This window comes from Etheostoma cragini, chromosome 14 (genome assembly GCF_013103735.1).
Source record: "Etheostoma cragini isolate CJK2018 chromosome 14, CSU_Ecrag_1.0, whole genome shotgun sequence".
Lineage (NCBI taxonomy): Eukaryota > Metazoa > Chordata > Actinopteri > Perciformes > Percidae > Etheostoma > Etheostoma cragini.
Window position 1 is genome coordinate 18,924,459 of NC_048420.1, and position 27,038 is coordinate 18,951,496.

The 27,038-nt window shown below is 40.0% G+C and overlaps 1 protein-coding gene across 4 annotated transcripts; it reads right to left on the minus strand.

Annotated features, from left to right (window-relative positions):
• Positions 1–690: 690 nt before the first annotated feature.
• ago4 (argonaute RISC component 4) lies at positions 691–25,879 on the minus strand. 4 transcript variants are annotated; one of them, XM_034891870.1, is made up of 19 exons: positions 25,690–25,879; positions 19,747–19,918; positions 19,326–19,446; positions 18,415–18,596; positions 17,640–17,776; positions 16,427–16,561; positions 15,356–15,443; positions 15,021–15,168; positions 14,112–14,231; positions 13,777–13,938; positions 10,563–10,711; positions 9,435–9,619; positions 9,113–9,272; positions 8,460–8,631; positions 6,756–6,929; positions 6,164–6,298; positions 5,968–6,069; positions 5,213–5,412; positions 691–4,809 (listed from the first exon to the last, which is right to left on the minus strand). In XM_034891870.1, the coding sequence occupies exons 1-19, from the start codon at positions 25,706–25,708 to the stop codon at positions 4,701–4,703; spliced, it is 2,670 nt and encodes an 889-aa protein (XP_034747761.1). In that variant the 5' UTR covers positions 25,709–25,879; the 3' UTR covers positions 691–4,700. The 4 variants fall into 4 exon arrangements, with proteins under 4 accessions (XP_034747761.1, XP_034747764.1, XP_034747762.1 ...); XM_034891873.1 differs by having other exon boundaries at positions 6,756–6,899; positions 10,563–10,696; positions 25,690–25,708; XM_034891871.1 differs by having other exon boundaries at positions 10,563–10,696; positions 25,690–25,708.
• Positions 25,880–27,038: the final 1,159 nt, after the last annotated feature.

Sequence of the window (27,038 nt, forward strand, 5' to 3'; positions counted from 1 at the left end):
ATTATAGGGAAAGCTAATTTTTTTCCTCACATTTTCAGCCCAAACATAAGTGGACTGCTGGTAATGATATAATAAAAAGAAAAATGTATGAGGATAATTTGTTAATACTTGTCCTACTTTTATGTGAATTCAGTGGACTTTGTTTACGGACTGATTGTTTGTGTACCTGCTAGGATGTAAAATGTAACTTATTCACAGTTCAAGCTGCTGCATGAGTTATTAACATAAATACATTTTACATGTCTAGGTAAGGCCCTGAGCTACAGAATATAACTAACATTTTAGTTCTAGGGTAGTTCAGTAAAGCCCATAGATCCTCTGAGGCCCACACACACCGAGTGCAAAGAGTAAGAACAAGTTCTTAGCAATTCTTGAAAAAGAAGTTCAGCTCGACTCTATCCACACTGGTAAACAAGGAAAGAAAACACAGGTGTGTAAGAACATAAGACATCTTCATGTGTCATTCAGCTGTTCTAAGATATCGAGTTGAGAAAATGGAAAGATCCCGTTTATGTTTTAATTAATCTTGTGATCCCATTTAACTTGGCAAAGAATGCCATCTAGTGACAAAATACATAGAGATGTTGGTGTTAATTGGTCACTAGCTCTATAAAAAGGACACACTGCAAGAACCCCCCTTTCATTAGCATGACACGCCATCTGTCATCAATGACGAGAAAACACCAGCTCTGTTATAGGCATAAAATACCAATTTATTACTTTGCACATTAACACAAGAATTCCCTGCAGGCTAAGAAAAAAAAAAAAAAAAAAAAAAAAAAGTCACAAAATAGCAATAATACAGAGTGAATGGCCCTCTGCTGTTGGGGCAGAGGTAAAACATGCCCCACCCTCTCACAACTGGTCAGAAAGGGTTCCATTCATTCACAGAATCGGAGCGTTCCATTCACGGAATTGGAATGTTCCAATTCTATAATTCTATTGCTATTAGACAATCACACACAGCTTCAGAGACCACTAGCAGAAAAAAAAAACAGAGCAGAGCTATAACAAACCCCTAAAAAGGAACCAAAAAGGGAAAAAATAAATGAAAATACACAATACACAATGTCAAATTACAAATCCTTTAAGATAACAATATATCAAAGTGAGAGGAATTTAAAAATAATTCATGCTCTCTATCGGGGCACAGAAAGAATTATGATCTTTTTTTAAAAAGGTTAAAAAGAGGTAATCCTGCTCCCTTGATGCCATGGGGACCCCTTCACAAAGAGGAAGTGCATTTGTGATAGGTCAGCAGAGTTGCCATGGAGACAGGAGAGCCCCTACCAAGAGGCGTGGCCACAGGTACAAACCAGGAACGAGGAGACAAAATGGTAACCTGGCAAGAGGAGAGGGGTCCGGACTTTAACGGGTCCACGTTTGAAGAAAGTACCTCGTTTGAAATTGAACACGACGCAAAGAGCTGGGCCCCCTCCCCTCAGAAAACAGCTTGTACCTCCCAAATTACTGACATTTGTGTAGGAATCTTTAAATGCATCTTAGAGAGACTGGACAAATATTGCTAGCCTAAAACAGTCGCACTAAATTGATAAACATTTGCCCCCCCCCCAAAAAAGCTTTATATTTTTCCTTTCTCATAATAAATATGATTTAAAAAAAAAAAAAGTTATTTTTTTTATTTAAATTTTTTTTAAAAGGACAATACTCTGGCATGCAGGCGAGCAAAGTCTACATTTTGTTACTTTAAAAGAAAATTGTCTAAAACTACATAACTATTCCACCAAATGCACATTCCCACTGATTGATACAAGCAAATAAAATAAAAAATAATAAAAGTACAGATACACAATAGCGAGAGACCAACAACCACAATGAGTAGAATTATAGCTTCGTTTTTTTTTCCACATTTGAAAACTAACTGGGTTAATATTGCTTTGAAATGTCATGTTACCAACAGGACGTGATCATTCATGCTGGAGGTTTAATGATCAAATATAGTTAAGGATATCAAAACATTAAATCATTCCCCATTAGAGATGCCAGATGAATATTTAATCCCAGCCCGCTTGGTAAAACTAGTGCATGTTTTAAAAACTGATCTGACCCCTTTAAACAAAGAGTAAAACTTATTGCATGCAATGCCTGGACAACACCCTCCCAAGCCCCCGAACTAGCCACCCTCGTTTCCTGCTTCTCCGGTCCTGGCCGATGCCAACGCGCACGCCTTCAACAGGCAGGTGCTCAAACTCATTCATAGTAAACCTGCTGCTTTACGGGTGGTTTATTACAAAAGGGTTTCCACTGAGCTGTCCCCTCCTGATGAGGCGTGCATGTCGACTGTTTCTCCAAATTCTCCTGTCCTACAGCTTCATCTGATCGCTACACAACGGGGCACCACACTTGTGCAACTGTCACCACAGCACGTCACAGATGGCAATATGTTTTCCATTCTAACAGTTTGACAAGTGTTTGTACAGGGGGCACAAGGGCAGTGCTTATGCTTATTGTCAATTAATTTAATCCAGTGTTAAAAACGCATACAAAATATGAAACAAACACAGTCAAATAGCAGATACTTTAAGGTGGGTATACTTCAAATACACACAGAGTAATAGAAACCATTTTTTTAAAGTCTAAAAATTCAACTCATTGCTTATCACAAACAGTTTTTTAAACAAATCCCTCAATCTAGGTTCACTCTGATTACAATCCCTGATTGTCTCCATCCATCTGAGCAAAACCAACCGATACCAGCTGAGTGATATACACAGCAGCAGATATGCTGGAGTGCTACAAAATACCTCAAACCTACAGCTAACTTTGACTCGCATCAGAACCTACACAGGAAGCATGAATTCATCCAACATGGGGCCTACTTCTTCTCACCATTAGCCAGAATACAACAAAACAAACGTCCAACCCAAAGCTCTGCCCCCCTAACCTGCAGCTCAACAACTGAAGTCTATTCCTGAAGTTGCACTAATAACTATAAACCGGCTTTGCTGCCGACCATAAAATTTCATCACAATAGTAACAACATTGACAACAACGATAACATCAATGGTAAACTTCTAATTCTAAACAACAGTTTTTAAGATAACCACAAAACATCTTATATTAAACTTTTACAAATCTGCTTTGTTGATTCGTATGTATAAATGCATAAAGGTAAGAGAGATTGAGAGTGCCCTCTGTTGCTTGCCTAGCGTCCCGGGTCAGTGCAATGAATTGGCCAATATTAGCAAAGGAGACCTCAAAAAACTACGTTGGTTTCCTGCCCTTAAACTAATTCAAAAAAAAAAAAAAAAAAAAACAGAAATACGTCCAGCAGTGTCATCATATAATCTTTCAGATAATCAGGTCCAAAGAAAATTAAGATCCTGCTTTTCACACAGACAACAAGCTGATAAAGACCATAGCCATTCAACAGGTCCCAATGCTGAGCCAGTCACAGGCCAGACCACGGTTACCACTGCTACACAGTCAGACCTGACTTCATTTACTACTTGAAATGGATTAAGTTGCTTTTTTCTGGGATTCAAGGATGCTGAGTCACAAAAGAACAGCTGGCTCCTAAAAAAGGTGCAAATCCCACCCGGCATGCACTAGCAGGAAGCTAACACACACGTTCAAAATGTAACTCAAAGCATTTCAATTGATAAGTGACCCAGGACTGCTACAAATACCCACACCAGCCTCTAGGAGGCCTGTTTAAGTCATATGTCTCAAAATTGCTCTATAGATGTAAATATATGCTTATATGTACTGTATGTGTGAATATAAAAACAAATCTGAGGCATTTACAGCAGTTATCTCCTTGATTTCCCTTTACAATTCAGTGGCCTGCCATGAAACACACATGCACACAAAAACACACACACACACTCATACAGCAGTACATGTATATACAGAGATGCACACACAAACACACACACACACACACACACACACATACATACATACATACATACAGACTTGCGTAATCTTCGCTATAAGATGGGAGGAAAATAGTAATGGGCATGGACACCCAGGTCACCTCGCTTGTTAAAGACCATAAAAAGGAGAAAAAGTTAAAACACACGCTCATAAAAAGGAAAAAAATATATATCATTCTCAAAAGGTCAACTCCCCTTCATCTCTTTTCATGTAGAGTTCCCTCCCAACCACCCAATAAACCCAAGACCTTGTGACAGATTTTGCCCAAAGGGGCTTTGAGGTAAAAGTAGATAAGAGTCCTGCTTAGCTGGGAGAGCTAAAGAGCTGTGCTGACACATTGTGCCAGTCCACTCCCTTGCTCAGTGTATCTTACAAAACACAAGAGTGCAGACATTCAAATAGAAAAAACAAAAACAAACTCAAAAATAATGGCTCAACTTGTAGTATGTGTGTGTATGGTTTGTTTTTGTTTTTTCATCGTTTTTTTTCTCCATTGGAAACCCTCAGGGTTTGCAGTGCTGGATTGCTGGTTTGAGAGGCGGCTCGATTGGAACGCTGGTTGGAGATTGTTCCTTGAAATAAAAACCTGCATGACATTGAGACGCAGCAGATACCCCCGTCCAAGAGCCGCATGGGTGCAGATTCAGAAATTGTAGAGTGATTGTGAAGAGAAAGAGACAGATTACAAAGGGCAAGAAAGAGATATGGGTGAGGAAAAGAGAGACTGGCAAATCATAGATAAAAATACAGAAGAAGAAGAAAAGGAATCCGCGGGTGGACTGGCTGACGCGCTCTTTAGCTCAGGCGAAGTACATGGTGTGCTGGGTATCATAGTGGATCTGAACTGCCTTGGCCAACGCCTGGGGGTCCCGCCCGTTACTCTGGCCCGACACGTGGCTTCCTTCAGCACTGCAAGACGGAGAAAGACAAGAGTTTACTATGACGGTCGGGAATTATATCATATCACAGAAATGCAGGAGATAGAGGCTACAGGGATGAAAACAAGAATCAGCAGCTTTGTAGGTTGAGTGGTTCAGTTGCTTTCCTCCGCAAACATATATGCCTCTACAGGCCTAGCGTTATGCTTTCTCTTCCATCTCTCCTACATTGATAATGCAGAATTTTTTTATAAACACTTTTTAATACAAATGTATAAAGTTCTTTGCAGTGACATCAAAATTTGACGAGCTGCTCTGTGCAACATACATATCCAAACTAGAAAACAGTTAAAAGAACACTATCCCAAGTTCCATGAGGCTCGGATCCAACAGCAAGAGCAATTTGGAACCATAGATGTCTAGGGTTGCCTCACCTGTCATGATCTTTGTCCACCAGGTGATAGCGGGCTCGGAAAGCCACTAGCCTGGCGTAGTAGGCCGGTGCTGGGATGGAAACGGAGCGTGTGCAGCGGACATAGGTGTGGCACAGCTGGTAGGTGAGGAGCTGCAGTTCATCGGCAGTGAAACAGTTGTCATCCCACAGGACGTGGTAGTGGGAGGGACGACTGGTTCCCTGATGGAAGATGGGACAAAACACGTTACACGTCAATACGTTTCTAGTAATTGCATGTGATGTCATAAAGTGCACTATATTAATCTGATGACCAAATTGAAGAGCAAGACGCAAATACTCAACCCACTGCAGGTGTCTGTTTGCAGCCACATTTGACATCCATTTTTTAAATGTACAGGGGACACATGTTTTATTCTGAAAAGAGTTTGTGTGTAGTGTATCACTTTAAATAACAATCTGATGGGCCAAAAAAGCATCCAAATCATGTGTTTGTCATTAAGCATCTTTAACATGGCAACCACAGAGCAACATTGCTGTACCCTTGAAGATGACTTCCACTGAAATATAGGTTGTAACCATGATTTATATGCAGTGTAAATGTGCCAAATCTCTCTCTCTCTCTCTCACACAAACACACACCCGAGAATAGGAGAACTAGAGAGAGCTCGACACACTGCAGAGTTGCATTAGCTTTTTTATAAAATGTAAACATTTAAGTTTACCACACAGCTTTTGAGGAAACCTGGGAAAAGTGTGTGGACGTGTGTACCTCACCTGAATCCCAGCATGGCTGCACAGGTAGAAGTCAAACTCAGACGGGTGTGTGATGGTGCTGTCCACAGTGGTGCCTGCTGGGACATTACCGCTCTTTCCAACCTGCAGGGGGTGAACAATTAGATCATACTAAAGACTCGCACAATAGAAAAACTATTAAATACCACACATCATATTAGAGTCAACTTCTACTGACCCTCTCAGCTTTGTCAGAGCAGAATAGACGAGTGTGGTGCCGTTTCTGAACCACAATGTAGGTAATGCCCGGCCTGTAATCCTCCTCCAGACTGATACAGGCCTTCCTGATGGCTATCAGCTCCGGCCACGCCACCTGAAAATACAAAAGAAGACACACACATACTTGAAAAGTATCCTATGCAACATGTTGTCTTGATGTAGTTCTATTGCATATAATTCTTCTGTAGCCTAGTCACCATTTTTGGACTAAAGCAGCATATCATCTTTCACATAAGACTATTTATCTTGAGTGAAATTGTGTAGTTGCAATGCAAAGTGGAAAGAGTGTGAATGTAAAGAGTGTAATATAAAAATATCTAAGATAACTATGAGGTAAAAATAAAACAAATACACATCCTGTTGAGCCTTGTCAAAGAATTTCAGTCAGTTTCTATTGTCTCTCTCTTAACCATCTTTCTATACATCCATAAGACAGCTTCTTCTCATTCTGAATAAGAGCTCCCATTACTGCCAGAAATATGGCACAAATAAAGTGGAGACAAGTTTGAGAACAACTGGTGAAACTATGCCAAATACTGCCAAGCTCTCACCTGTTTCATTTGTCCCTCAGACACACCACCACGATAATAGATGATTCGTGTGGGCTTGAAGCGTGTGGATTTGTAGAACTGGATAAGCAGCTCGCGCACCATGTTGGTCAAGTCTTGGATTACCTCTTGGCTGAAGAGCTGCTCCTGATGAGACGGAGGAGGGGGAGTAGGGCACTGATTTCCAGAATCAGAATCAGAAATTGTTTTATTTCCAAGTAATTTTGCACATACAAGGAATTTGACTTGATGATTGGTACATAACAATAAACACAGTGGAAAAGTATAAAAGACATAATATAAAATAAAGTATTGTAAGATAGGATAATAAGGATTTGTTTTAATGTAAGGCATAATGTGGAGTAGATCTGGATAGAGACAGTGGGGGTCCCGGGAGTTGCTGATGAAACCAGCTGCAGTCAAAAAGAGACTGCTTTTGTGGTGTGAGGTTTTGGTCCTGATGGACCGAAGCCTGCTGCCAGAGGGGAGTGACACAAAGAGATTGTGTCTGGGGTGGGAGGGGTCAGCCACAACCTTTCCCGCCCGGCTCAGGGTCCTCGAGGTTTACAGGTCCTGGAGGGATGGCAGATTGCAGCCAATCACCTTCTCAGCAGAGTGGTTGATACTCTGCAATCTGTCCTTGGCATTGGCAGCAGCATACCAGATGGAGGAGGTGATGATGGTGGTGTAGAAGTACACCATGATTGTCTTTGGTGATGGTATACTGCAGTCCCCCCAGAAGCAGAGGCGTGACGTCAAAGCCTCTGTATACTCATTCAGACAGTAGTCCTAAAACATCCCAGTCTGTACAGTCGAATTACACGCTAAGATTCTACATAGCTTCACTTAGATGTCACTACAATTTTAAGTTTTGAATGTTTTAATTCTGCCTGGATGTAGAAATAAGGTGGACCACGACTTGGTCAGTTTGACCCATTGCGGCACAGAGTCCGGTATCAATGCACACAGCCATGTCTCCATAAAGAACAAAACGGAAGATGAAGAAAAGTCTCAGTTTTCCCCTACCAGTAAAGGAAGTTTGTCCAGTTTGTTGCACAGTGAACACACAAAACGAAATATCCCTGGTAACGGTGTGCAGAGAAAACAGAATTAACAATAAAAACAAGACAAAACAACACGCCGAGGACACCTTTGACAATGCCATCTTGGATCTAGTTCACTCCGTAGGTACTTGGCTCGGGAACCGGAGGGTTGCTGGTTCTAGTCCCTATACAGTCCAGGTTTGGAGTGTGGACTGGTAGCTGGAAAGTTACCAGTTAACCAGGGGCACTGCTGATGTGCTCTTGAGTAAGGCACTGAACCCCCAACTGCTCAGGATGCCATCCTGTGAGGCAACATCCTTGCTCCCACATCTCTCCATCCAAAAGGTCTGTTTAAAGCTTCTGTTTGCACATGTGTGTATTTGGGCCTGTGTGTGCATGCATATCGATCTATCTAACTATTGATATAAAAAACAAACGACAAAAATGGAAATCAAACCATTGAAACTGTAAGGTAAGTTTTATATTAATAATCATTAGTAATTTAACACCATTTTAAATTCAGATTGGATCATGCCAAATTATGCATTCAATCTTAGATACAACAGACTGAATTAAAAGGAATTACTCAATTAATTTGAGTAGCTTATGAATAACAAAATCCAAATGTTATTTCCACTAATAAGTACAAAAAGAATGCTTTTACCTGGGAAATGTCTTGTCTAGACGTCTGGACTCGCACCGTTGCACAGTATCGGCTGGGGTGGCCGTCCATGCTGCCCACAACCGCCGCAATGGACGGCTTTTTCCCATCACCTGCTGGAGGATGTGTGACATCCGCACCCAGGAAGATAACTGGCTGCTGGAACACAGAGGGCCTGAACCAAGAACAGGACACAACAGTTACACGTTATTGTTATCTTGGACTTTTAAATTTGTACTTTGTTTTTACAACAGCTGCACTGCAATTTATCTTGGGATAAATTAAATTTAATTTTATCCACACAAAAAAACTGCAGGTAAAATAAAGACTTTGCAACACAGGCTAGGTCATCATATTTCTCAGTAGTGCTGTTCTTAGTTTAGAATTAAACGAGGACAGTTAAGAAAAGAACCAAATATCATTGAACAAAGAAAAAACACTGACAAAATATCCCTTGAGATTATTAGATCTTAGGCACCAGATGAGAATTTATATGAAAATGATTCAGATTACTTCAAATTGAATTGCTCTTTACCACATGATTACCAGATGACCATCTGTATTCCAAAAGCATCTGAACAATCTACAACATTCAAAGCCAAAAAGCATTAGAGACTCCCATCTGGACAAAATAATTTCCGAAAATCGGTGCTGACCTCTGATGAGGCACCAGGACGTTGTTGATTCCTCCTAACTTGGCGTTTATCTTGAGGCACAGGTTAGAGAGGGTCTGGGGGGACGTCTTTACTACGTTCTTCACCTGCACACACTGAGTGGCCATGCCAAGGAGAGTGTCACCCACTCGCTTTACTTCAGCTGTAGACAAAAACGGAGATGACCATGATCAATATCACAAAATGTTTAACAACAGACTAAATACCTGTAGAATCAAGTTCGATTCCTACATATGAGATCCTACTGATATCCAAAAAAAGACAAATTCACTGAAATGCCAAATTATGAATTTCAATTACTTACCATAGACTGGTGTTTTGCCGGGCAGGATGACCACAATCAGCTGCAGACCTACGTAAGACATCTTGAGGTGTTTGAACATGGGCTCCACACTGTCAGCGCCTTGGGCGTATTTACAGAAACATGGCTGGCCTTGAATGGGCATCCCGGCATCCTTAGAGATCTTTCGCAGCTGGTCAGTGAAGCTCCTTTTGAAAGCATTAAACGCTCATCAGAAAGCAGCAGTAAAAAGAAGACTATATGTAATGAAATTTAGTATAGCAGGGAGAAATTAAATAGACTGGATAGACTAGATCACTAAATGTATGCACGTCCATTGTCATTGCAGGTTGTAACTTAAAAAGTCTACAGCCATACACGCAGCTTTTTGAGCAACATTTTAACCATTTGACAGTTTATAGACCAAAAAATTAATTAGTTGAGAAAATAATCAACAGATTAAATAGACTTTGACAGTAATGGTTAGCTGCAGCCCTAAATCAATCCAAAAGTTGTTGAAGAAATTTCAGTCTGGACCTAAGTGGTAGACCGAGTGGCCAACAGACATTTCCATTGAAAGAGCCACGCTATTACAATGGCCTAAAAAAACAAAACAATGTGTAAAAGATTTTTGCCTTGTTTTGTCACTTTCCCCGATCCTTTCTCAAGTACATTTCTGGGACATGCCTCACTATAAACCAGGGATAGACCGATTAACGGCCCTGGACGATTGTTATGCCATTTTTTTGGGCAGTTTGCATATTATCTGCATCTGTGTTTTATTTGCCTGATAACCGATACAGGTAATTAATTGAGAAGTGCATTACTTTTGCTCCACCACAGCTGCGTCTGTCTCTCTACTTCGGTTTCACTCACCACCAAAAACACTATCTGACTGACTGACTGACTGACTGACTATCTTTTACTATGTATTATGTTGAAAGTTTCTAATTTTTAAATAGTTGCTTAAAGCATTTAAACAATGTTTTGAGTTTTTAACATTCAAAAATCCTAATTTTGACTTTAAGATTTATTTTCACTGTAAATGCATATTGGTTCCAAATATCGATTTCAGTAACTACTGATAATCGCCATCAGTATTCATAGTGGTCGATCCCTACCAAACACACAACAGTTGATACCATCACTCACTTGAGCAGGTCCTCTCGACACTGTTTCTGCGGAGCGAAGCAGGCTACGGCCCAGACCTTGATCTCGATGCCTGCATAGAACTGCTTACCCCTCATGTCCCACACGCCCTGGTTGGGCGTGGCCACGGTTTTATTCTGCGGAGATAGTCCCTACTCTCTTAGTCAACCCCCCGGTTGGATGAGCCAATACAAAAGGTACAACAGCCCAAACCAAATTTTGATTATACATACAGTACAGTAACGACATAATGGCATATGACAGACAACATTACACATCAAAATCAGACAAGCTAATGCATTAAAAGTAGGGGCGGGGATCTCTTGACACCTCACGATTCTGACTCAGAAGCCAACGATTCGATTCCTTAGAACAGACGATCAATGCAATTTTTTAATGTACATTTCCATGCATGATTTAAAAAATATACATATAAATCTTAATTGGTTAGATTTTGACATACATTTGTCACACACACTCATTTTAATGAGGTGTTTTGTCAACTGGGTTTTTTATTTTGTAGTCATGCTTCTGAAAGTCCCCTTCTCTCACAGTAATCTTCCATGTCAGAGGCTCAGTCATGTTTAAAAGGTGGAGAATTGGCTTCTTAGACCATGAAACATGAGGTGGTCAGATGTAATGTGATAAAGAAGGTCACGTTAATATATACATATACAAAATTTGTTTTGTTTTTTCCTTTTGGTCATTTGTGTTTTTTTCCTGCACTCTTGCCTAAACACTAAGTTGTTTATTATCTCATCCATCCGGTTTTTCCTGATTTGAACATGTCGGAACACAGTAACTTTTAAATAAAAATCAACACATTTTTTAAAAGATATTTAAACGAAATAAATTAAAAATCAGAATCAAACATTGAATTTTTCTAGAGAGAATTGTGATGCATCTAAGTACCGATTATTTTTCCCACCCCTAATTAAAGACCCACCCAGCTGGCATACAGACACTGCACATTGTTAGTTTGACTTGACACAAAATAAATCATCATATTCTATACACATTGATACTTTATACCCATTGAATGGCTTTAAAATTGTTTTACTGTATTATGATGTTCTGTGTGACATGGTATCCTGTGCATTCAATATTAATCTTACATACACTGACATATTTTGGAGAGTGGAATGCTTTTTTCTTATTGCACATCAATTTCTTGGTTTTACAGCTTCCCATATCAGGAGTCCTGACATCAACAGCAAACAAGAGTAATGTATCTAAAGTCTCGGAAGACCATTAGGGGAGTGCCCCTACTTCCCAGTGTGCTTGTGAATACAAATTCAAAAGACAGTGTCTTTTAAATAAGTTAGCAAGATTTGCCAAAGGCCGTTAGGAGCTTTTATTCTCCAAAACAAGTGACTACAGTGAAATGCTTTTGAGTGTGTGCCAAGAAACGAGCTTCTCCATCTCATTATAAGATTGTCTCAAAGAAATCTTTAACATGATCCAAGTTGCAGAATTTATAAACTACCTAATAAATTATTACAAATTGTTAATATTAAAAAAACAACTGCACAGTGCATGTTACACAGGACAGACTGCTGTTTCTCAATGAGAAAAGCTTTCAGTTTACATTTAAGGGCATTTCATTGGAAGCCGATTAGACTCGATGTCCCAGCAGGCAAGTGGCCAAGCCTTTCAGAAAGAGTGGTAGTTAGTTGGATAGGATGTTGGGTAAATTAACTAACATAGTTCAGGCAGCCAGTAGTAGGATTTAAGCTTGGCAGTGGAACATGAGAGTTTTTGTTCACTTTCCAAGCAACAATACGCTGTAATTCTTTTAAGAACTGTTGTAAATTTAGCAGAGAGTAAAAGCTGGCCCATACACTGAACCAATTTCCCCACAGGGATCATTAAAGCTTCATCTTATCTTAGCAGAATCATTGCATACTGCTTCTGAATGGGGTGCTATATTCTAGTGGCTTTAGTATTTATAATTACCCTTTTTTACATTATTAGATAGGAGAAAAAGACAAAGGATTTAAAAGTAAATGTTTTAGACATGTTTTACTTTAATGTTGGGTGGCTTCGAGTCTTATCTTCCTCCTGTGGCAGCACAAACATTGTTCCCCTTACACACAATCCTTGAATCCCAATTCAGCCTCTATGCCCGACAACAAGTAAATGTCAGAGTCAAAGGTCTGTATTTCTCGTCCAGGTAAAATGCTCCCAGTTTTGTCTTCTGGTGACAAGTTGGATGCAAATGCTGATTTGAGATTCAGTGGGTAAATCTCAGCAGTCTGCAGTAATTTCTTTAAGTCCTCATTTCCATTCCTTCACTTACAGCTCTACAGAATGCCTTCATTTACTGTACGTGCACTATAATATTTACATACTTAGAAGCTGTGTCACTCAAAGGAAAGAGTATTTAAAGAGATGCACTGTTCAGACTGCAGAGATGCACCATAACATTGTTACATGGGGCAAGTTCCAGGTCTGCATATATTTAAGTTAAATTCTGTCACTACCTGCATTAATTAATACTGTATATATAGTTGCAAAATTGTAGGAGGTACTGGTTATGCAGGCGTCTACATGTTTTGTCCCTTAGTTTAGAAAAAGGTAAATACTAATAGACCCATGAGCCTCGGCCGCTGTCGAAACCGAGTGAGTTCATTTAAGGTGCAGATTGTATCAGTACAACAATGTAAGCTTAAGCTTTTACAGCACACTTCACACATGTTGTATACTGTATGTTCACAGAAATGCACCTTGGGAGTTGTAGTTAACTTCTCACCACACGTTTTTTTGTACACAGGCTTGTACATGCAACTTTTTTCTTTTTTAAACACACAAAAAAACGATATTTTCTAAACACAGTTTATCTTACGAATGATTCAACTGGGGATATTTGTCCATCCAAGCTGTCACCTCATACTGTCTACGGAGATAATAAAATGACTTTTCTTCCTGAACCAAGGGTGCCTGAAGTAGCTTCTCCCACTTTGCAACTATGCAGTTTGAGCTAATGTTTTCACATAACAGTATAGCCATTTTATTTTATTTTTAAATATTTATCCATTGCAAATTTGCTTAGAAATCCAGTTCATTAAATTGTTAAAAATCAAATCATATCATCAATTTGAACACCCTTTGGTGAGCGACCTCTGCAAACCGGGATCTCCCCCCATTGTCCCAGCATTCATTCTGATGCCCCCCCACCCTTTGCGCCCCCAGAGTGCGGCCCCTGCCCAGTACTCACCCTGCCACAGTCCCGCCCTGTGTCTGTACTCACCCGGCCCCCATACTGCAGCATGGGCGCTGGGAGAACACGCCCTGTCACTTCTGTCATGTCATTGTGTACCACAATGCCAAATTCTTTCAGGTAAGGGTCCGGGCCCCCGACCATGCTGTTACTTTTGACCTGGGAAACAAAGAGAAATTAAAATTTTAAAAACAGAAGAGAAAAATCCAGAAAATGCCAGCTGCCACAGCTCCTCGACGTCCCCGTCAAAAAAGGGCTACCTTAGTGGCTTACGAGTTGAAATAAAGGTCATTGATGGATTTTCTTCCTCCCACCCCGAGAGGGAAACTCACCAGTCTACTGATCTCTTCCTGTCTGTCGGGGGCTGAGCGAGCTGTAGCTTTGATCATGGTAGATGTCTGGTTATCCGTGAGTTTCTTGATACAGCGCTGGCCTGCTACTATGTTACAGACCTAAAGAGCAGGAAGAAACATTTGATTAATTAAACTAAAATCAAATAGAGGAACAGCGGGGAATTAAAAAAGAAGAATGTTACCTGTCATGGTATGACTGTCAAACCCTTTTTTCAGCGCCCATTTTATGCTCATTTTCAGGTTCATAATTGTATTTTGAGGTTGTAGCAGAATAGGTTTACACAGTTTCATTTTTAAAAACCACCATATTTTTGTTGTACTGCACACTGCAGATCCTGTTTTCATCCTGTGTGTTTAGGTCTGTTTTAGCTACAGAGTGAGACATCTCGCTTCTATACCATCTTTGTTGGGAGTCGCACATGCTTAGTAGCTATGTAATGATGACATTAGCTAGCTACCGTTTTTCCTACTTTGGTCAGTACAAGGCAGAATTAGCTTGGAGACGTCTTCTAAACGAGGCCACATTTGTGGAATACCTGCAGAACAGGGACATGCGAGTAGTGATTTTGTAGATTATGCTGAACTACTGTTTGTTGTAGCAGTGTTTTGTCATTGAGCACAAGCTAGCATGCTAGCGCTAGCGTGCTACGGTTAGCCACCTTGTCTCAACTAGTTGTGTAGAGAGCCGTGGAGATTTTGAACAGCTCAACCAGACACTGAAGGCAGGGGACATTGAGAAATCCGTATCTCACTCAAAACAGCTTGGTTGTTTTTTTCCAATTTTGTACGTGTGAGAAAGCACCAGAGACACAAAATAACAAAAAGTGTTTTTTCATAATATGGGCACTTTAAATAATATTTAAGAATCAGAAAGAGCCTCTTTCTCACCTCCAGGGGAAGATAGGTGTGCTTCTGTTCCTGCCCTACTTGCAGGCAGGGTAAGTGCGGATATTTGAGCTGCAGATTGTACTTCTGCTTGAAGTACTGAGCTACTGTGCACTCCATGGCTTGGCCGTTCTCAAGTTGTAAGGGGAACCTGTGAATAAATGGAAAATGTGAGCAAAGTTCACGAGTCTGTACACCAAAAACACACAAGGAAAATATCACCAAAGTTAAATTAATTGTATATTTACCATCCGTTGGTGTATTGCACTATACATACAATATTGCCTTTGCAGACATATGATGGTGAAAAAACTGATTAGTATAGAAAAGGCACGTACGTTTGGTGGCTGGCGGGTCGTCGTGTCACATTGCACACACGGTACTTCCTCTTCATTTGACCACAGTGTGTGACCTCAACCTTAAGGCCTGTTTAAAAACACACAAGAAATAATGGTTACAGAAGAAACCATGAAGAGGCATTACCACGCAAATTCTCTTCTTTTTTTTAAAGATTATTTTTGGGGCATTTTTTCCTTCATTAGATAGTGGCAGTAGATAGACAGGAAAGGTGGGAGAGAGATGGGGGATGACACGCAGCAAGTGGCCCAGGCCGCTGCAAATGACTCAGCCTACATGGGGCGCATGCTCTTACTGGGTGAGCTAGAGGTCACCCCAACAACTGCAATTTGAAATATTTCATTATCTTTAAATTTAGCAGGTTGCAATCGTACTCTTCAATTCCTCTGTCGTTTTCTAGCAATGATGAAGACAAATGCTGACAAGGCAGCCAATAATGTTTCATCTCTGTGCAGTTTCCCTTTACACATTTGTCCCAACTTGGCTCAAAGCTAAAGCCTAAAAGGAGAATTTAGAAGAGCTTACAGGTATCTGCCGTAGAAAATATGCAATTGAAATTTCACAGTCTAAAGAATCCCATTATCTCCTACAAGGTTATTTGCTGGTTCTTTGTGTTTTTACAACAGCAGCGAAGACAAATAGACTAGATTTGCTTGGAATAGCATTATTTCCTGGCATTCAAAAAGATATGAAAGTTATGAATAAAAGCTTTATTCAGACGATCCATTCTGAGTACTTGTGTGAATTGCATGAACATATTTCTGATTTGAGAAACACAATCCTTTGTCACCATGAGGTTAAGAACAAGTGTTCAGCATTGGTGTAGGCTAAGCTGTGTGTATGTGTGGCGGGTATAAAGCATGATTATGTGCCAGGAGCGGGTGTTTTCAGTTCTGACACACTGCATAAAACAAACATGCATGTGCCTTGCAGGCCCACACCTATCTGTAATTTCTGTGGGGAATTTGTAACACAGTGAGTCACAGAACTTGTGTGCATAAGATGTGCACGTCTGTTAACATTGCCCCCCCCCCCCTTTTTTGAGCGCGTACCTCTTATTTCCTTGGTGAATTTGACGCGCTGCGAGTCAGTCAGAGGTTTGGTCTGTTCGTTGATGTTCTGTATATCCAGCACCTCGCACATGAACTCAATCACAGGCTGAGCGCGGTAGAAAGCTGTGGCTGACACTGAGGAGTAGAACAGATATTTTAAAAAATTGCAAATCCGTTATATACGTCGATCAATACAAACATGCTAAATGAATGAATGATACAGGCAGTCTGGTCAAACTGTGGAGTGGAGAAGAAGCAATAACAAAGGGACCTGGAAGCACCTTCTTGCAGCCATAATGAATGTCCTGAGCTCAACAGCCACACCACAGTCTTCTCAATGTAACCGGGCAGATACAAACAAACATACTATCTAGTAAGCACACTATCTCAGTTCAGTAAATACATCAGGACCTGTGTTTCTAAAAGTATTTACATGACAATGACTCACTTAGATTTTTAGAGCAAGACCGTTATTTGGTCATGGTGTCAAGCAAACATTTCAACTACCCCTTCATTCTTAAAAGATTTAGGAACTGACTTTAGTGCCAAATGCCTTGTGAAATACTGAGTTTTACAATTTCAACTGACTTAGTGTATGTTCAGACTGATAAGAGCACAGTGTTTTAAAAAATGCATTTTTGAGGTAAAGACAATGGAATGTAATCCCTGAAGTTCAATTTGAGTAATAGATGTAAGTTTAAAGGCTTATAAGATGCCATAACACTGCATGGTTTATAATATTATAGTAGGAGGGTGACAACTCCGCAAAGTTATAACAATGCCAATCATGTTTTCTTTCATTGCTGAAGTAAGTTCTAAGTTGAAATTATGAGACTTAAAATCAGGTATATATATATATATATAAATTATCTCTCCTATTTGCTTCACTTGAGATACAATTTTCTACCCAATTGCCCTAATGGCACTAAACGTATTTAGTGGAACATTTGTAAAGTCTACAGATAGGGTCTAGGCATAGAAGGACACAGTAGCTGATCGTGCAAATAAATCACAATTCATTGCTGATCATCAATGATTCTGTGCACACAAATACATCCAATCTTGCTGGATAGAGCATTAAGACATGAGAACATTTATATTGGTCAGCTAACATCCACATAAAATATCAACCTGATACAGAATGCTTTTAAATTAATGTACTAAGTAAACTTTAAATCACAGCTGAAGTCGATCAGCTCAACTGAGGTCTTACCATCGATGTTGAGCATCATGTTCCACATGGCAGGACGGACAGATTGATGGAAACCAAACCACACCTCCCTTCCTCCACCCAGAGGATGATAGTAGCCCTCAGGAGGGGAGAAAAACGAACGCCCCACAGGAGTATACCTGTGTGAACAAACACAGAAGTCGAATAATGGACCAAACTAATCAACATGGACTCGAACCACTTCAATAAATTAAATCAAGAAGATACATTTTTAATAATCAGACAAATTAATACTAGAATTAGTTTATTATGGAATGTATTTGGGTTTAACATCTAAAAGTAAAGAAAAAGTATGGACATATACATGAAATATAGCAATTATTCAAAAGTACATTTTGGTTTCTGAGTCAGATTAGACAGCATTGGAGGACCATTTCATATTTGCTAGGTTTGCAAATTGACCTAAAATGGTATTAAAGTGTTTCTGAAAATGTGCACTTAATGATCTGTGTGCAGTGAATTGATTTCTCCTCATGATGCGCAAGTGTCACAATTTTATGGTAATGTGATTTACAAATCAAAGTTAACAGAAAAACAGTGCCCAGTGTTTCAGTTGTTACAGTGATGTGCAATGAAAACTTTTGGTTATCAATTCCATAAAAATGTTATTAATAATTTGCTTGCAATGTCATTTCATCAGGAAGACACACAACAGCAGGAAATTAAAGTAATACAGGCAAATAAAAAGATGAAAAGCAATAACTGGGAAAAAGATGTGGGGGGTGCGTTTGTGAAAAGGCAGCGGTGATGTTAATACCTCATAGAAGGCAGATGCCGTGTTATGACATCCAGAGCCTGAACCGAATCTTCGGGGACCTCGTTAAGGTGACCCGACAGGGCTTCCAGAAGCATCTGAAGACTGACCACTGACACCCACTGCAAAGACACCTTGAACGTCTGATCTTTCCCCTCACCAGGCAGGGTCACCTCCAGATCCACCTAATGATGGAGATAGAGGGGAAGAATTAGGTTATATTTTCCTTTTTTCTATGCTGAATAAAAAAAAATTGCCCTAAAACAGCTTAACACTGATAAAACAGATAGTATTGATCTCAGTATTCATAATTAAATTCTAGTGTTTGAAGATACATTTCTGTTATTCTGAGGGCTACCAGACCAAACCCAGACAACATGATATTACATTTTAAGAGCAAAATTACAGAATTGTTTTGTCAACCATCAAAACTAAGTGTCAGGTTTTCTCTATAAAGCAATGAAAGTAATTGAAAATAACTCCAACGGAGGATCAAAACTATTTCAAAAGCCTAGCTAGGCTTCAATAAACAGGTAAAAAAACAACAGCATAAGAGCATGAGCATTCAAGAGCCTGGTGTTCTATCTTCCATTAGAGGTCCTGGTACATCAGTAGTGGTCTCACATTCCTGGTACAGTCTTTCCAGATCCAGCTGGCAGCCTTCCACTTACAAACCCACAAACACTCAACCTAAACCACTAAGCCATTTACATGCCTGACACCTCGCGCCTAAAATGTGAACAAATTGCTGGGTTGAGGTTAGGTTATTAGGTGTAAAACATTTCTCTCTTTATAAATCCTTTAGAGTAACTGATTTTTCTACATGTGAAAAACCATTTACACATTTATAAAAAGACACAGATTAATTTGTGTACATGCTTATGACAAGAGCGTCAGGTGTTTGAAATACCAACCCTATCTCTCCCAATTGGCAGTGGATGTGCGGTGTACATGTTTCTCTTCCCGTCGTAGCCAGGCTGTCGGTCTCCAAAGATCTGCATCTTGAAGTGCCGCACCATGGTGTCAACCACCTCCCTAGAAGACAGGGACAACGGGATGGTGAGTCAAAAACCCCAGGCATAACAGTAATTTAACAACATTTCTTGTGACAACATATACATAAAATGGACATGCAGTTAAAACAAAATGCTTCTTTTTCCTTTTTTCCCCTCATTTGCCACTGTCTAAACTTCTCAACCCCGAGAGACAAGTTTCTCTCTTGGGCAGTCTGTTAATGTCGTTATAATAGCTAGACATGCAATTGGCATCTCCCAATTAGCAATATCTAAGAAAACAAAAGTGCATTTTATCCTCAAACTTGTTAGTAAGATTTACCTGTTGACCCTCCGAGGCCGTTTCTCAGGCTTGATGTCGATATCATAGTGATAGACATCAATCTTGGGAATCTGCACCTGGAAATGGTTGGCAAGGAGCCGGATGGGTTTCCCCACTGTGCCGAGGCCGGGACGCCGCGGAGGCTGAAACAGAGAGGGAGGGGCGGGCGGGCCTGGATAGAGCAGAGATCAGAGTGATAGTGAATTAGGTCCATTTTAAAGTTTAAAGGCTTGATCTACTAGACTTTTGAAGAAAACGCATAGACTTAAAAGAGCTAAGCTTAAAATAAAGCATGTTTGGCATTTATTTTGAATGGGAACAAAGGTGGCAACAATGAGAGTTTATCTTTGCATTAAATGTCAGATTTTAAAGATGAATGTGTGCAGTGTAATGCCAATCTTGTTGCAAACTCATCAATGACACCTGCTTGAATGCACTGAAATAGCCTCACAGACCCAGCCGTGCACATACATGGTTTGATTGATACATAACTCTGGCCCCTGACCTATATGGGTCAACAAGGGGTTGGCAAAACAATGACCTCCAATTATCCTTTAGCCCGCCCCCAGCTCCACCCAGACACACAGGGTGCCCACCCCGCTTGCCGAGACAAAGACCTAGCTCCCCTCAGACAGACAGCAGCAGGGCCATATGGAGGGGTGCCACGCAGAGTCTGGGATTACCGTTACACACAGTACACTCCACACAAATGCATCTCACTCACGTACACATTACATGCAGTGTATGCTCATACACAGGTGCTTAACACAGGTGATGTGCCTGTGGGTCTGGTAGCATATAAAGCTGCAGGCAATGGAGGAAAATACCTTGAACGCTTCGGTCATTAGTTAAAAACAGCACATTTATATACTCAAGACCTCTGGCTTCATCTAGCTTCTAGTGAAAGTGATTATGAATTACAATCTATCTCACACATCAACACTGCTCATTTACATTAACATGGACGGAAGGAGACACCGATGCCTGCCAAAAATCATACTTGTTTCTCTTGTTTTGGCCTGCCATGCATCTGTGCAAGATTGTCTGCAAATTGCTCAAAGAGGATCTTTGCTCTAAATTAACTTTGAACAAAAGAAAAAAATGGAAAACATAGTTAAAATGCACACATACACACAAACAGACACAATTTTAAACTAACATTGTGTTGGTGGTATGGTAAAAGGTTGGAGAAGGTTGCTTAAAGCTTTTGTTAACCGACAGCTAAGGGACTGCGGGGGTCCTCCTGAACTCCATGCACCCACACGCTCCAGTTAGCAAGTGAAGCGCAAGAGCATGGACAATTGGGACCCTCCCCATTGCTTCCTGAAAACATGCCCTCATCTAGTCTGGGCCCAAATCAACTCCCCTGCTCCATGCTACCCACTCCTCCTCCTCCTCATCATCCTCCTTCACCAGCATCATACAAAACAAACCATTAGCTTGATTATATTATCATTCAGCTTTTCTACATCATCATTTTGCTTATGATATAGTCTTGAATAAGAAGCTCTTGTTGCTTGGCTATTTTTCTTTGTCACAACGGATTAAAAACCTTCTGATGAGTCACTCTACTTTGTCCAACTGGCCAGGTTACTGATGGCAACAATAGGCATACCAAGAGCTCAGACTGTATAATTCTACATTACGTATCACCTGGCACAAAAGCATTTCAAGTGCATTGCAACTCACTAGTAATTCAAGTGCATTCCTTTGTCTCCATTTTGGCGTGTTGTATTGGGTGTCTACGTAAAGCTTTACAAGCAGGAAAATTTTGTTTATACAACATCCCGTCTTTGGTTGTATGTACATGTGGGGGGTGGATAAAAGAAATTCTCACATTCTCACAACCGCAAACTATGACATTGTTTATACAAAGACCTTTTACAAAGCTTATGCATACTACTGTACTCAGGGTTTCTGCAGAGACTTTTTAAGACCTTAACAATACCACATAAAATGCAATTTAATTCTTTTCATAATCAATTAATCTGACATGATTAATAGTTAAGTCTGTAAAATGTCAGAAAATATTGAAAACATTTTTACCAATAGGCAAAATGCCCAATACAAACATTCTGTTTACAGATATCTAAAAATCAGACAGGCACAGCAAATCCTTACATTGGAGAAGCAGAAATCAGAACATTGTGCACATTTTTGGCTTAAAAGACTAATTGATTTTTAAAGTTTTCTGGAGCCAGTATGGAAATTATAGCCTGGAATTATTTATTAAGCAGCCCGCAAATCAGTAACAAAAGGCAACTAACATTACGGTCTACACAAGGCAAGAAGAAATGACTTGTATACTACATTTAAGACTTTATATCATCATCCTCATCATCATCTAATGCCTTCTGAGGCAGACTGTAAGACCTGCCGATACCCTGTGTGTTGAATTGTAGGATATTGTACATGGGTTTTAATATTTCTCTGCTCACTGGGTGCACGTAAAAGTACTACAGGAGGGGTTTTACTCTATGTAAGCAGCGCAGTGAGTTCGAGGTCTTCCTCTTTGACTTTCACCAAAACCAGAGATGTACCTATATATAGCCTCCTCAGCTGCCACACTACTACGTTTAGATATGAGGGTGCCTCACTCTCAACATGAAATGCCCAAACTCATCCTTCCTCAGAAACACAACCAAAATAAACAGTTTATGGTTGCATCTAGCTAAACTGCCATTGGGGGGGGAGAAGTGCACAAGCAAGCAGACATAAAATCAATCTTAGCTACACATGGTAGAACATTATTTCCATCTAGAAGACAACCTCTGTTCATTTATTTTCTGAAAGCATTTTTTTCTTTTTCACAAGCATATTTTGATAAAAATTTAGATAATGCAAATTTTGTTTTTTTATACTTCATTTTAGCAGCCTTGCCATGCATTAAGGCAAACTGAGTTGATTTAAATAAGTTTATGAATCATTTTTGTTTAATATAGCACATTTACTATAATTATTATTCACAATGTTTAATTAAACTTATTTAAACATTTTAAGTAGAGCTAGAGTTCACATTAAGAGACTCTACAGACTTGTCAAAGTTGGCATTAAGTCCTGAATGCCAACTTCATTAAGCAAGCTTCCTGCATAATTGTATGCTTCAAGTGAGACAGAGCTGCAGCTATGTTGAGTCACACAGGAAGTGAAACAAGCTTTCCCTGGCACACAAAATGACAGATGACTGCAGCCAAACAAGTCGTTCTGCTCCTTATGTAGTTTGAGTGTGTCTTTTAGCTTGGATCCAAAAACTGAACACAAACATCTTCAAGGAGCAACACAACACAATACAAAGATTATTGCCTCCCTGTCCAACTATTCAATTTTTTCTCTCTACACTGATCTAATGTTTTAAAACCGTGAGATTGTGTGGGGTTGTGTACTCACATTTGATGAGGTTTACTACTAGTGCACTGTACTACTGATGTACCGATGCTACGGGTGTCCTTCCCTGGTCAGCACAGTGTGATCCAGCCGAGACGCAGCTGGGCTCAAGCTAAGCATGAGGATGATGGCTTGGCCTGGTGGTGAGTCAGAGACTAACAGCACTGAGCAGGGGGCACGCTTACTCTAACAACTGCAAATCACCTAGATTAAGGTACCACACTGGACTGGGGAAGAGGCAGAGCTACTGGGAAAGACCATTCACAGGGAGGACTATCCACCCTTCACTGCAGAGAAGTTTACCTATTCACTATTTCTTCAGGAACAACAGGTTTTGACTTTAACTGATAAGTACAGATCAGAAAAGCAATATTATATTATTATTTACCTATATTTCACCTTTGCAGTCCATGTTCATCTGCCAATTGATACATTTCTTGACTGGCACTACAGCTGCTGAAATAAAATCAATGCGTAATAGCAAATGCTGTGATCATCATCAAGACTTCTGTCTTTCTGCACCTGTCTCTGTATAGTCATCATGTGGAGTCATATTTCGGGACAATCACGAATTTCTCACTAAAGTTATACCATTTTTAACTGCCTTAATTCAAACCACCTACAGTGAATGAATGCCTTTCTGCCTCTTTTTACATCTTTCCTGTGACAATTTGTGTCGGCTGCTTAAGTAGTATCTAAACACCACTCTAACAGTTGCACCTAAACAAAAACAGATTAAACAAGCTTCTTTATGAAGACATTGTATCACATTATTGCACTCAACCTTTGGGGCACTCTGCCAAAAGAATTCCAGCCACACTTAAGCAAAGGCCAGAAAGTGCATGGTTCCGAAGAACTCTCCTACAAGTGGACAGAAGAGGCCAACTTTTCAAATTAAAGTCTGCAATGCAAACAAAAAATTCTTAAGCAGCACATTCTATGCAGGGTTGGGTAAAATTGATTTGTCTATCAACTTTAAAAAGCAATACAGCATCATTATTGTATCACTTTGCTGATTGCAGAATTGAATCTGATCTTATTGGGATTTTGTCAAAGTGTAGTTTAGTACAACTGTTGAGAAGGTTAGACGTTCTTAAAAGCCTAACTTGTTTTGCACACTCTTGTAAAGATGTATTCAGTGTAGGCCAATACGAATTTTGAAAAGGTTTGACACTACAAACGTCCTGCAGTATTCAAATCAATCATTATTAATGTAAATAATGACTGCAATAGCAAACCTACATTCACACTCTACTTTAATAAAACGTAAATGTGTATTAAATACTTGATCTCCTTGATTGGCTAGCGGAAATCCTGAAAGTACCAGTTGAATGTTGCAGCTGCTGTTATCATAGATAAGACCTTAATGGCTTTCACTGATTGTGTGGCTCACACACACCTGTGGATAATTGTACAATATTGTCCTCTCCAAACTATGCATGCTGTATGCATATTAGTTGTCTTATTGTCCCTGCCTTTCTTTAAGAGCATGTGGTCAATGTGTGTGGACATGCAGCGATGCAACACAAATAAACAATGTCTTCACCGTGACAAAACATTTATGATGCGTTTGCTTTGCAAGCTGCACTCAATTCCTCATGTATGTAAGGGCGCATTGCACATACAAAATGAAGAACAGTTTGTCTATTTAGAATTTAATGGAGGTAAGCACACATTGTCTTTGTATCGCTGTGTGTATACATGGCCGAATCTTCTCCGCATGCATTATCTCTAGATCAATGTATCGCTGCAAAATAAGTGCCTTTGTTATCATATAGGAGAATTATATGGAGCTGGCCTGCAGATCTGATCGATAAAAGCGCCATCCATCCCTGCTGTGCTCTCAGACGCATGGCGCGTTAACCAATGACAGACTCGCATAAAACCAGTAAATTACGGTACAAAACACACAAGTATGCTCATTTAACTCATGTAATGTTCGTTTTATTGGCGTTTTTTTGTTTTTCGCCCTCGGCTGTCATCTCGGTCGGAGGGCAGCCCGAAGAGACGTACTGTTCCTGATGGCGATGGTACAAATGTAGATGGTTTAGCAGGAAATATTTGATACAGGTGGGTCATTTTGACATATTTCGACGGTATTGTGTGGTTTCCTTGTATGAATGAGGTCATATTATGTGACCAAAGAGAAACACATCGTGAACAAACAACGTAAACACACGACGCGGAAGGAAGGAAGCAAGGAAGGAAGGTCCTGGTTAAATCCCCACTCACACAATGCCAGCCTCGACACGACGAGCAGTGCGTTCTTCAGATAAATAGAACAGCACAGAACTTACTGGATAACCGAAACCACGTCGTAAAAACACAAAACGTGGCTCCCAATCCTTGTAAATAAAGTCACACAAATATATATATATAAACACACACACATACATACAAACACACACACACGGGCTGGACCTCGGTTTGTTTTCCCGTCAGAGCGTCAAGGCCTCGCTGCAGCCGCGGCCCCCAGTGATGCGACGCATATGCGCACAAGCGCCCAACAGCCGGATCGCTCTCTCCGCCGCTCGCTTTCTATTTTCTTAAATTTCTTACCGGGTCCGAGCGCTTCCATGGCCGAGGCCTCTCTCTCCGTCTCTGTCCCGGCCTGGCGGCTCCGTACCGACGCTGAAATTGGGGGCGGTATCGCGAAGCTTAAAGTGGCTAATTTAAGAAAAGGGTTAGATAGATGCGTGGATGACTGCTGACTGAACTGACCCGAGCTACCGCTGCTGCTGCTGGTTCTGAGGATTTGTAAGTGCGCATGCGCCAGTTAGAAGCCTTGGACCCCTCTGTACGCATGCGTAACTTGCGGCATCGCAGATAGAGCAGCACCATAGACTTGCAACCATAGACTATGGATCAAACCGATCAACCTTTAGGATTTCAGTCAACGGTGGGGAGGGTGGTGGGAACTAAGCCGTTGCATTATATAGTATGGTAACAGAATATAGTAAAACTAATCTTATAATTAATATAACAATACAACATAAAATGGTGGGGTGTAAATACACACACATTACCTCACCAACAGTCCTGAAAGTAAGTAAAAGTATTCAAATTAAGGTTATAAAGTACATTCACTTAAAACTCAAATACTGTACTTTGGCCCTGTACACAGGTACTTGAACTTGAAGACAGTAGCTTCTAACTGTCTGCACTCAACTAGAGTTAGTAGTTCAATTGTTGGAAAAAGTATTCAATTAATTGAATAATTACTGAATTAGGTTTCTAGATTAATTAAGTAATTGCTTAATTAAGGAGTAATTCCATTTTATGCTACTTACAAATGAATTATGATGCAATATTATAGATTTGGTTACCTTGCAGTACAGCTTCCCTACTTTAACCAGCATTAAAGTAATGCTTACACATGTATGGATCCACAAGTATTACACTTTTTTAAATTGGACCACAGCAATTCCTTTTACTTTTAGTATCTACAGTATATTTTTCACGCTAATACAAAAATACAATTTGGAAACCAGGACTTTTACTTGGAAAAGGACTATTTTTACACACTGACATTCATTGTATTGCTCAAGTAAAAGATTAACATTTGTTTTTACCATTGAATCAAGTGCTTTACTTTAGTAGCAACACAACCGTGTAAAATACTCCATCACAAGTCAGTTAAAATCTATGTTACAGAACAAACTGTAAGAATTCTAAGCAAAATGTGCTTAAAGTATGAAAAGGAAAATTACTCATGAGAAAAATTGTCGCAGGGACAATTTGCAGTTGTCTGTTTGCAGTTGTTTGCTATTTAACTATAATCCTGGGTAGATCTATGAAATGCTCAGTATGTAAAATCTTTAACCACATAATAAATCTCTAGTGGCCCTGTGCAGATGTAGGCCCACTTTTCATCCTCTACACACTGAACATTAAAAAATCAAAACTGT

What these genes read in the sequence shown, in the direction of transcription:
- ago4 (XM_034891870.1), bottom strand. An exon ending in CGGCCTCGGAGGGTCAACAG is followed by an intron (nt 19,447 to 19,746) that starts GTAAATCTTACT and finishes CCTGTCTTCTAG; the next exon opens with GGAGGTGGTTGACACCATGG. An exon ending in CGGCAAAACACCAGTCTATG is followed by an intron (nt 9,273 to 9,434) that starts GTAAGTAATTGA and finishes TTTTGTCTACAG; the next exon opens with CTGAAGTAAAGCGAGTGGGT.